Source organism: Sarcophilus harrisii, chromosome 5 (assembly GCF_902635505.1).
Source record: "Sarcophilus harrisii chromosome 5, mSarHar1.11, whole genome shotgun sequence".
Lineage (NCBI taxonomy): Eukaryota > Metazoa > Chordata > Mammalia > Dasyuromorphia > Dasyuridae > Sarcophilus > Sarcophilus harrisii.
In genome coordinates, this window is record NC_045430.1 from 25,937,130 (window position 1) to 25,949,792 (window position 12,663).

Consider the following 12,663-nt stretch of genomic DNA (forward strand, 5'->3'; position numbering starts at 1 on the left):
GTCATATAGATAAGGGGGAAGCAGGAAATAGTAGTGTTGTAAAAACCCATGGAGAAGGAAGTATTCAGAAGGAGAGAAAAGTTAATAGTATCAAATACAAGCAATATATCATGAAGGATTAGGACTGACCAATGTACCAATGTAGAATAGAATGGTCTTTGCAATTGACCACTTTAGAGCAGAGATTCTTTGCCCTGGAGTCTGTGAATTTGAAAACATAAAAATTTAGTTTTGAAACCTATTTCAGTACAATTAGTTACCTTCATAATCCTATGTTTTTTATGCATTTAAAATTCAGTATATTTCCAAAGGGACTTAAACCCAGACCTTTCTGAGTTTGGGATAGCTTTCATCACTAACTGGAATGTAAGTTAAATGATAGTGATCTGGTTTGTAATTGTTAAATAATATTGAGACTCAATATTGTCTTCTTCATTCAGATGATGTTTCAGTTGTCCTGCCTGCAGTTTTGAAAGAAGTCACACAGCTGACTATCTTTTCAGATGTTCAGCATTTCAAATGATACTGAGTATTTTGATCATGGAGTTACATCTTCTTTATTTCAGGAGTCCTATCCAAAGAAGAGGAATTATACACTGGAAATGGTGCCATCTGCTTCCCTCGATCCATTTTCTGCTGAAAATGAAAATGGCCTCGGTGACTTCACAGACACAGCCGTCACAAAGAAGCCTTGTTCCTTAGAAATAGCAAGGACACCTTCCTCAAGAACAGGTAATAGGATCTTTGCAACTGTTCTCACCCAAACATAAAAGTATGAACTGAATCATTTCAGTATGTGTTGTTTGTATTTCCTTCTTGAAGAGAACCATGACATCAGGAAGATAATGTCAAGAGGGAGGGAGAGAAAGAGAGAGAAAGGACAAAAAAGAAAAAAGGAAAGGAAGGAAGGGAAGAAAGGAAGGGAGGGAGGGAAAGAGAGAGGAAGGACAAAAAAAAGAAGAAAGGAAAGGAAGGAAAAAAGGAAGGAAAGAAAGGAAGGGAGGGAGGAAGGAAGGGAAGAAATGAGGAAGAGAAGGAAGGAAAAGGAAAGAAGGAAGGAATGGGTCAGCTATTATTACTTACAGATTATTGTTTGTCTTTTGTTTTCAAAAAGGGCCATGACAAGAAAGGTGAAGTCATGATTTGCAAGTAAATTGTATTTAAGTGAGCTATCTTGCTCCAGTGGCAAGGTATAGTCCTGGAGATGGCCCCCTCAGTGTGTTCAGGGCAGATAGGAAGGCATCATAATAACTTAGATAGCATCACAGTTTTGTAGTTGAAAGCAGTTCATGTAAACTTAAATGTATTGAATGTTAGCTTTACTTCAGAAGAAAGACTCTGGGCTTTATTTGACCCATTGGTCCTAGTGCTACATAATAATACCTTGGAAAGAAAAGACCTTGCAATAAACAGACATAAGAGTGAGTTTGGGCTCTTATAAGTGAACTTCCTTCAAATTTCAACTAGATCATCTAGATCTAGATCAACTAGATCATCATTTGGCATAGGAAGAGAAAATGCTAGGAGCAAAAAGTTCTTGTCTGTAGTAAAAGTGTTAAGAAGCCTAGAGTTTAGCCCTTTCACTCTGGATTTCCAGGAAAGCTAATTTCTCCTAGGGTGGGGTCAGGGTGCAGGGTCATAAAGGTGTGACACATCCAGAGAGTCAGGCCAGGTAGGAGGTCTTGATTAGGTTTGCTAAGCCACTGATGTCCATTGGCTTTAAAAAAAAAAAATACTCTGAAACCCGGGGGTTAATGGCTATATCCCAGGGTTAATTTAGGACCTCTTCAATTAAGAGAGTCTATTCAATTAAAAATAGTCACTGTTCTTTGTTGTGAGGCAGGGTCTGGGGGATAAAAGTGTCCCTGCTTGTCAGGACTGTAGATCAAGATAAGAATGCTGTTAAGCTTTTCCAAATCTCTTTTAACTGTCCATCTAAAAGTTTGTGCTTTTAAAAAAATCCTTTGAGGGGTTTGAGAAGAGAGAGAGTTGGCTCCTTAATTTCACCATAAAATCACCAAGCTGACTTAGGCAGAGATCCTGAATCAACTCTCCCCCCTTCCCCCCCCCCAACCGCTCCCCAGTCCCATCCCCACTCTTTGTGGGAAAAGAGTGTAAGAAACTAGACCTAGTCTCTTGCTCTTGCTCAGAGTGAGAGCAAAGTAGAAGTTCCATCCATCTTACCCAGCTGAGAGCCCAGCTGTTTGGGCTGTCCTGGTGGAACTAGGGAGACCTGACCAAATCCCAAATTCCTGCCAGAGGGCAGGAAACTGGGGGAGGAGGGCAGCTAGATCCCTGTACCAGGTGTTAACTGTCCTGGTGGAAAGACAGTTCTTCCAGTGCTCTTCCTACTTGAATTCAGGACAGGGACTGGGGAGTCTCCTCAGACAGTTTCCTTGACACCTACAGCACGAACCTCTGGGGTTCCCAGCCTAAGACTGGGAAGGATTTGCATTAAAAAGGCACCTCTGCCCTGAGTGTATTTCCCAAGAGGCAGAAGTTACCCTTAGGAGAAGAAAAGAGCTGGGAGTCTCAGGTTTTTCTTCAGGTGAGAGAGAGTTAAAACAACAACGGCTGTTAGTAACAGCAGAGTGGGAGAAACATGGAAGGCTCACAATTGGACCCCTGAAAGAATCAGGGCATCCCCAGAGTAGCCAGGTTTCTCCTTAGGCTGGGAGGGATTTCGGCTTTGGAGGAGACACTTCTACTGGGATGCTAAGACTTCTGATGGGTAGAGAGAGATTGAATCCCAATTCAGTTAATCTAATCAGTGTTCCAAGTTTTCAGGTTTTGAGGGTTTTCTCAAGCCAAATATAATAGGCCCTAAGCCCCAAGCTTTCCCAGTTCTATAGCTTTTCCATTCTCTGTAGGCGTCCCTAAGAGAGAGAAAGATGTGATAAAAACTTTAATTTTTGTCAAACTGAAGGAGTTTTGTGTCATGAATATCCTCGGGCAAAAACTTTCCTGAGGTGCAAGGCCTCCGACAGCTTGACTCTGGCCCCAGGGAGTTGAGCTGTCCCCTTACTTATAGAAAGTGTGGGGTGGTGGTTTACCTGAGCTGGAAAAAACATTGTGAATGGTCACCAATTGGGAAGTCAGTCAGCAGTCACTAGAAAGACTAAAGTCCTTGACTTTCTAGGGAAAAAAAAAGCTTTACTGTTCTTGATTCAATAGCTCCTCCACTGATTCTTGATAGAGTGTCCCCGATACTATAGCCGCTCATCCTTCTCTGGAGGAGAGCGACAAAATGCTCCCTGAGCAAGGGAGAATTGTCAGAGACTAGCTATGGAATAGACAACAAGTCTAGAGAGAGGGATGACAGGAATCCCCACAGGGGAATTCTGCAACCTAGAGAAAAGGCAACAAGAAAGGCTTTTTTTACTTTGTCCAGATTTTTGGGAAGTTCTGTTTGGTTGCCAAAGGATTATGTCTAGTTTTTAGGGTTCTGTTCGGTCAGGGAACCAAAGTATGATGAGGTTTAAGTTTGGGGGTTCTCTTTTGTCAGGGAATGAAATGACGAGGTCCAGATTTAGGGAATCAAAATGAGATTAGGGTTCCTGGTGGCCAGGGAGTTAAATGATAAGGTCTTGTAGCAGATTCGGGGATTCAGGGAACTAAATGGAGAGGTTTGGCTTCTCTACAGTCTCTTGGGATTTTGCACAAGGGTAGGAAGTTTTGGGGAGCCCCCTTCTGGCAGCGCAGAGATTCTCTCTAAAGGAATTTACAGACCTGAAAACCTAGATTGATAAAAGAAGTTTATTAAAGGGATCGAGAAGTCAAGTCTCTAGTAGAGAAATCCTGACAGAGAAGCATAAAGTCTCATTAGGAAAATAGATGAGGATAAAGAGAGGGTAACACTGGAAGAGAATATTATTCCAGTAGACAGAGGTTTCCTTGGCATAACATGGCATGTCAGGTCCTCTCCAAGGAGCTGTTCCAAATTGGCTCTTTTTATCTACAGAGTTTTTCAGCTTGGGCTGTTATTTGAATAGAATTGAATGAGTCTCTTTAATTCTATAGGGTTGGAATTCACTTAGGACTCAATCAACCCCACCTAGAAGCTGTTGTTTCTTGTTTTTTCGGCAGGGTTCCACAGACACAGGGTCCAAGAATCTCTTCTTCAAGGAGTTTTAGAGAGTTTCAAGGTTCCTTTCAGTATGACAATAAGAAAGGAGTTAATAACACTTAATTGTACTGTAGGAGTACTAAGAAAACTATAATTTTACTGAAATTTTTTCAGACTAATACAAAGTATTTGGTAGGGAATAAAATAAAATATACATATAAATATGTGTGTGTGATAAGTATATACAGAAAACTGAAGTATGGAACAGAAATGAATGAAAAATATAAAATCATGGCTTTATCATATGAAAATAGTGGCTGGAACGCAAGTATAGAATGGATGGAGGTTAGAAAAGAATGCTGAGAACAAGAAGAGTTGTTGTTTTTTCAACCTATCCTGGAGTAAAGAAGAGGATCAAAGCAAGATGGATTGGATAATGGATGCATGGATAAAGAAAAATGCTTTCATTTCCTCTGCCAAGTGCAAATTCTGTGCTGGGAATAATACAACAAAAACTGTCTAATCAAAAACAATGTGAAAAGGAGGTAACAATAATGTATTTAGTTGTTATTTATTCCAAGTCACCAGATACAGATGAAATCCATCTTAGAGAAAAGAACTAGAGTAAATAGCAGTTACTCTTGGTGATGTTGAAGAAATGTGGGTGATGAAGGAAATGTGACAATCAAGAGAAAGGCAGATCTTCTAACTAAGGGGGAAAAAAGGAATGGGAATGAAAACTACAAATTGTAACTTAGTGAATTTGCCTTTGATTCCTGTCAAAATTCCTTACTTGTGTCATTAAAAGTGAATATTTAGAAATCAAAATGATCAAGAGGATGAACCATAGCTTCTTGAAAAACAGGTCATACCATATTCAACTTATTTTCTTTGTTGGTAGCTTTACTAGATCAGGAAAATGCTTACAATTTATTGAGATTTCAACCAAGAATTTGACAATGTCTTCAGTGCTGAACTGAAGGGGGAAAGAATTATGGGTTGGATGGTAGGTCACTTAGAAGGCTTTAGAACTGAACCCAAAGAATGGTCATTACAATTTTAATGTCAGTATAATGCCCCAGGGACCAGCCTTCGTTTTCATATTTCTCAGTGTATTGTATCACTGACTTGCATGGGGACATAAATGGAATGCCTATTGAACTTGAAGATGCCATAAAGCTGAAGCATGTTTCAGTCAGGATCTAAAATGAAGATAGATTTAAAGCTATACATGATGAGGTAAAGCTACACAGATGAGGAAATTGAGACCATGAGAGATTTATTACTTGTTCAGGCCCTATTGCTAGTGACCATTGGAAGAGTAATTTGAAATCAGGTCTTTTTGATTCTAATTCCAGCTCTTTATCCTCTCTGTTGAAAACTAAGTGGTGGGTCAAATGTAAAGGGGAGAAAGCAAATTAATATGCATACATTATAAAAAGCCTACACAAGGAGAAGGTGGTCAAAAATAAAAGCTTTGACAGCTTGGTCCAGAGCCACAGGCTCTATTTACTATTATCACTTTGCCCACAGGCAGCCTCAGAGTGGCAGAGACCAGTGCCTTGCCTGAGACCATTGGTAGCAAATGCTACTTTTCTGCTTACTTCATTTTGATATCTTCAGATATGTGAAGAGACATCATGCGGAAAAGGAAATAATTTTATTTTACATCATATTAGGTGGCAGCATAAGAAAAGACCAAGGATTGAGAATCACAGGGATGTAAAAATCTTGGCTTCATATTACATCTTTCAAATATGAAACTATTGGAAATTTCTTTTAAAAAGTCACTAGGTAATGAATGTACTGTCTCATGAGGTGGTGAGTTCTCCATCCTTGGAAGAGTTGCAAAGGAGGCTGGACAATGGGATATTAGAATGTTAATGAGGGATTCCTGCATCAGATGGAAGATAACATATCCTTACTTCCCTTTTAGCTCAATCAAAGAAATTGTATTACTAAATTGTTTCAAGCACCTTAAAAATATTATCTCATTTTGCCAACAGTTCTCAAAAATACCGATCTAAAATAATATAGCTTGGAGCTTTAAATTTTAATTAAAGCATAACTCCCAATTAAAAAAAAATCACTGAGTGTTATATCCAATTACTCAAAAAAAGTGTCGCATTTGTAATTACAATATGCTGAGGACCTTCATGTAAATTATTGCTCTGAAACACACTGTATGACTTCAAGAAAGTCACTTAGCCTCCTTAAGTCCCCATCTATAAAATGAAGAATTAGGACTAAGTGATTTCTAAGGTACTTTCAGATCCAGATTTGTTAGCCCATAATCCTATTTTGAGAATTTTGATACCAAAAAAAGTATTAAATAATGTCTTCATGGAGATTCTTCTGCAGATAAAAAGGTCTGCCATTTAGCCCAAAAAGAGAGGAGTATGAAGTCTGCCTTTGCTCTTAAGACTCATAAATTTTTGTTACATATTTCTTGGGGAAGAAAGAGTATACATTAATTTCCCTCATATTCTCTAAATTCCAGCCACACTGACATAATTGCTACTCTCTATGTATTTTATTCCATTTTTATTCCATCACTTCTCTTTTTTTGCATAGCTTTTCTCCTATGCTTGGAATACTTTTCCTTCCTTACTTCTATCACCTGGAAATGCTAGTTGCCTTGAGGTTCAGGAAAAGTTCCATCTCCTATAAGATGTTTTGAAAAGAAATTTTCTGGTTAGTGTTTCTTCTAAAAATGATTTAGATTCATTTTGTACTTAGTAATATGTTTATGTTGTTTGCCTTTCACCCACAGTAAAAGACAAGCTCCTTGGCGGTCCTATTCTTGTTGTTTTCTTTTTTTCCTTTTCTCATTACCTAGGACATGATAAGCACTTCATAAATGCTTTTTAAGTGAAATTGGAATTTTTTACCACCATGAAGGGACTTTAAATTTGTGGTCCTTCTTTCCACTGTCATTTTATATTTTTGAAAGTGTATAGCTAAGGCTTTTTGAAGGGACTACTATATGACTACTTTATTATATCATCTCAGTAAATACATTTATTTTGAACTGTTTTTAATCTTCTGCCAGGCTTTTAAAGTTGAGTGATAGGGCTAATGAACTTTAATTTTTGGAATGTGAACCAACAATCCTAAATCCTAAAATCCTATGGGCATCAGCCCTTCTTTGGGCAAGGTAGCCTAGAAGAAGTACTATATACATTTGAGGTAGAACCATCAAAAGTCTTCCTGTAGCGTGTAACACAGAAACTCAGCCATGAAGATGTTTGTGTTCTATGACACATCAAAAATGGCTCCCCTCTAGAGATAATAATTCCCCAGATCTCAAATCCATGCAACTTTTTCTAAAAAGGCAATGGATCAATATTAATCATAGGTCCAGCAGAGCTTGTCATGTGTTCAGTAGGTAGGGTCAAAGAGCCAAGAAGACCTTTATTGCCTACCCAGAAAAAAGGAAAAGTTGGACCAGAGACCACTATACTCCCCTGCCCACTGATAGGAAAGAGAAGCATTACAAATGCAGCAAATCCAAAGAGTTGCTTTCCTGACTACCAGGAAGGTAAAGAGAATAAGAGTAAACCCAGAAAAGGAGAGAGGAGAAAGAGAAGAAAATGAAGAGAACACAGTCATTATAATTTTGCAACATTTTAGTTTGATTGCTTGATTGTTTCCATTTCCATTGCAGTCATTGATCACTTTCTTGGTTTGTTTTGTGGTTCAGTCTGACTCTTCATGATCTTATTTGGAGTTTTCTTGGAATGATTTACCATTTTTTCTCCAGCTCATTTTTCAGATGAACAAACAGTGACCTGCCCAGGGTCATCTAGGTAGTAAGTGTCTGAGGCTAGATTTGAACTGAGGAAGATGAGTTTTCCTGACTCAGACTCAGAACTCTGTGCACTATATCATCACTTAGCTGCCCACCTAGTTATTTACTTTGTATCATTTCATGTATCTATCTATCTATCTATCTATCTATATATATCTTTCCATGCTTCTTAGTATTTATCATATTTATCCTTTCTTATAGTTCAGTAATAGCCCATTAAAATTATGCATTACAGTTTGTTGAGCTTCTCCCTAGTTGTGCATAACTACTTTTTCCTAATACTTTGCTGTCGCTATGTTGCTAAATTTTTTTGGTATATAAGAAGTCTTTCTTTGTATCCATTACCTTTTTGGGTTTTGTAGAATCTGTGGTGCAAAAGGTATGGGAATTTTATTTTTTCTTACTGTAGTTCCAAGTTGCTTCCCAGAATAATTGAACCAGTTTACCTTTTTACCGAGAATGCCTTTGTGTGCTTCTCTTTTTTTCCCATAGCTCCAGCGGTATATCTCACTGATATTGATTTCCTTCAAGTCTAAACTAAGTCTATCTCTCTTCAAGAAACCTTTCTTAGTCAATTTAGTATCTTATTTTTTTCTCTTTTTTTCTGCTTACACTTTTTATCTATTGATGACTTCTGGGTCATCTTAGAAAATTGTTTATATTTATACATAGTTGTTTACATTTTATCTTCATTACACTGTAAGGTTCTTTGTAGCGGAGATTGTATTTTTTGCCTTTCTTTGTACATAGTAGGCACATAATAAATGCCAAATGATTGATTAATAAAGGCATCAATGATGGGGACTTGTTCCTAACCCTTTATTGACTGAACTCAAGCAAAAGATGAGAATGATAGGGCAACAGGACAATAGTCCTCCAAAATCTAACCATGAAAAGTAACAAGATGAAGATTTGCTTTTGGACTATTTAATTACTGTTCCTAATTAATTATTTAATTACTGCTTCAAATAAATTAATTTTAAATAGAATTAGATGAGCAGAATGAGTAAATGATAAGAATGACCAAAAAAATGTGAATTATATATAATTTTATATGTGGAGAACTTTACCACACATTATGCAATGGGTTGATTAGTAATTAAATTACTAATTGTCTCATGGAGTTGCCTGAGCCATAGCAGTGAGGAGGAGAGAAGATATTTGAACCTAGGTCTTCCTAAGTTCAAGATTCTTTCTGCCATGTCATGTTTTCTATTTAAAAATAAAAATGACACAGAGGAATGAGAAGGAAATAATAGTACAGGAAGATGATATTATAAGGATAACAATGACAACAACAGGAATAATGTGTATCATTAGAAATCTTCAAGGAAAGGCTATATAACAACTTTTAGGGGTAGGATATAGGGGGAATTCCTTTTATTTATGAATTGAAGTAGATGCCCCTTGAAGTGTGTTTCAATTCTCAAATTCCATTATTCTATGATGTTATTTCCAATTTTTCAGTATATATTCAGATGATTTTTTTTTTCTGCCCAAAGTATTTTCTTTGTAAGATTCAAAGTCCCATAATAGCTACCATCCAAGTTTCATTTAAAATCCTGCTGTGTTACAGCAGGATTTCTGGGACAATTTGTTTTCAGGAGATAATAATGAAGTAGGGCTAATTGGTGGGACCCATTTGGGTCAGGTAATCATGGTAATCAAAATAATTGCAGGTCCCTGGTGGCTGCAGTGACTTCAATTCAATGTCTCTCTACATTGTTAGTGAAACATTTTCATTTTTTTTAGAATTCAGAATGTATTTACTAAAACCCATTAGTTCCATGTAATAATATGGAGAGGTTCACTTATATAACATGTGAGCATGGTTATAGAACAACTACATTCTCTTAGTCATCATCATTATCATTTCACACATCTTATTTATGAAAATGAGTTTTACCTATTCACCTTCCAGTCACAGGTTGAATGACAATGGATGAACAAGGGTCTTCAGTGAGATACTTGTGTGCTGCTGAAGGGAATCACATACATAACTTCTCAAAAAGACTAAATTTGCCTTGAAGTCTCACTTTCCTTCTGATACAAATTTAATGAATAATCAGGATGGGGGGAGCAGATGAATAATACATAAGCATGATGGGGGGGAACAATTTCCATTTTTTCCCCACATGAATAAAGAATGAAGCACATCAAGTGAGCCCAAATCTTTTTATGCTTCCTGACAAGGATTATGTTTTGCTGAGATGAGGGCTTGTGAAACGAACAGAGATTTGGAGGATATTTCAGGAGAAAGGGAGACTAACTGCTGATATCCACCTTTGCTGAGATTTCATACTTGAATGAAATAAGAAAAGAGAGATGAGTCAACTTTTGTAATACATGTTGACTGGACCTATTTTTGATATTTTATCAAGATTTTTCTTTTCTTTTCCACCACCTTGTTCAGCTGGCCATTTTTTGTCCCCCACATAACAGTTTTTTCAAGTCAACCATATTTTATCTGATCTTACAAAGTAATTACAAGATTAGAGATTTAAAAGAAATGACTGTCCTTAATGTTTGGCGATAAGCTATGTTGTTCAGAAGTTCATGATAATGCTGATTTAGCTTTGGAGTAAGTAAGGATGGGATCTGACATGGAAGGAATTGCCATTAATAAATGCTTGAAAACATGATCAGGATATGCAGTCAGAAATGGGTAGAAAATAGAATCTGAGGAAGCTTGCAAATCAGACTCTGAATACAATGGAGGCTTCTACTTAAGCATAATTGGTTCACCAGTAAATGTTAGCTGGTACTAGTAAATGATCACTTAGACCATACATGAAATTTGCATGTTCAGATACCATGAAAACAACATTAATTTTATTAGTGATTATTTGATCAGAATGGGTCCCACTTCAAAGAATATGATCAGACCATTTTCAGATGAAAACCATCGATAGTCAAAACGGGTCCCACCAATTCGCCCTATCATGTGAGCACTCCATCTATACAATTCAGAACACATTCACACTATTTTTACCCATGAGCAATCTTTGTTCATGGTCTTCCAAGAGACTCCAAAACCCAACCAAGGAAGTCTTTACTCTAGTTCATTTATTTATTTGTTTGTCTTTTCTATTTGTATGTCTTTTTTCTGTCTGTTTATTCATTCATTTATTAGTTCATGAAGGCCAATGGGGTCACAAAGATTACCCCTGTTAGCCCTAACTTTTACCTAGTGTTGAATATACCTTCTCTTCTCACTACATGTTGCTTTGATAATACCTCTTTTACCATTTCTTAAGCATAAGACCTCATAGGAAACATACTTGAGTATGCTCATGACCATCATTTCTGGGGTCTTTTGGGCCCTTGCAACTTTGATTTTGTAGGGAATGTGATATGTTCAGATTTTGAATCCTAAACTTTTCCATGGGAATAGTTGTATTTAAATGATGAATCTTTGCACTAGAGAGTAATTTAGTATCATTAAGAATATTGTATAACTTCCCCAAAGCAATTCATTCTACACTTTCCCTCCAGTTCTAACCCATAGCTCATTGTCCATCTGGAGTGGCTGTCCCAAATACTCGTACAGAGTTTCTTATATAAAGCTTTTTTTTTTAGTCTTTAAAAGAATAACCATTCTGGTTCTTTATAATGCAAAAAGTAATTACCTGATCTTAGGAAAATAGAATCTTTGCCATAAGGCCTTCAAAGAGGATATATTAATAGAGAAAAAAAAATGGAGATAATAAGCTGCTTCATCATACCATGATTCATTATCCAGCTTTGTTATTATAGATAAAAGATAAGGATAATTTACTATTATCCTATTCTATTAATACATCAGGGTATCATGTTAGTCTCTTTAAGAAAAATAACAGCATCAATTCTATTCAGCTTGTGTACAAATAGGAGCTCCCTCTCTTTCAGGGTTGTGCTTATTCACAACTGGTTATTTCATATTTTGTAGACAAAGCATTCAACTTGAATCCCTTGAAGTTGTCATTAATGAGCTCCACTTGTTTTTAAATCTTTATTAATGTCTTTATTGTTTATACAAGTCACTGATGTAACACCCATGCAGAATATTCCCTTAGAATGAAATGAAAGAGTTTAGCAAAATTATCCAGCACTGTGATGAGTTCTAACAGAGCTGGTGAACTTTCTTACCATCTACTTATGGACTGTGCCATTTAGCTGCCTTGACTCTGAGGGGGGAAATTTAAGTCACAAACCATTCTCTGGCCCCAAAAGTGATCATGCCTTTAATCAGATGCTTTTTAATGTTATTTTCACTGACATTATTTTTTGTTTTGTTTTGTTTATTGCTCTTTTGGCTCTTTCTTCACTTTGCATGAATTCATACATTTCTTCTTGTGCTTCTCTGAATTTTTGATGTTTGACATTTCAAACAGCAAGGTAATATTACATTAGCTTAATATACCACAATTTATTTATATGTTCTCGAGTCTTTTGTCATCTACTTTGTTTTGTGTTTTGTTTTCTTTTATAAAACTTTCTGCCATTAATGTGCTAGCAGTCGATGGGGTCTTTCTTTCTGTCCTCGAATTCCTTGTGATATAAGTCTAGTAGTTCATTCTCTAGGTCAAAGGCATAAACTATGCATTAAGATTTTTAGGTATTTTTCAGAATTATGGACCAGCTCACATATCCATTGGTAATGTAATGGTATACCTCTCCCCATATTCCTTTTCTGATTTCCTTTACTTCTAAAATTTCTGTCTTCTTCCTGATTATTCTAGTTCTTTTCCTCTGAGATTATCTCTACTTTTTTCTAGTATGTATCTTTTTCTTTTTCTTTCTTTTT

At 36.6% G+C, this 12,663-nt stretch overlaps 1 protein-coding gene across 12 annotated transcripts in view; it reads left to right on the plus strand.

Annotated features, from left to right (window-relative positions):
* The window catches only part of ANKS1B (ankyrin repeat and sterile alpha motif domain containing 1B), a 1,348,113-nt gene that overhangs the window by 440,951 nt on the left and 894,499 nt on the right, over positions 1 to 12,663 (plus strand). For all 12 annotated transcript variants that reach the window (XM_031941007.1, XM_031941002.1, XM_031941004.1 and 9 more), the window contains one exon: positions 567 to 732. In XM_031941007.1, coding sequence (XP_031796867.1) covers positions 567 to 732 — 166 coding nt within the window. The remainder of the gene's footprint in view (positions 1 to 566; positions 733 to 12,663) is intronic.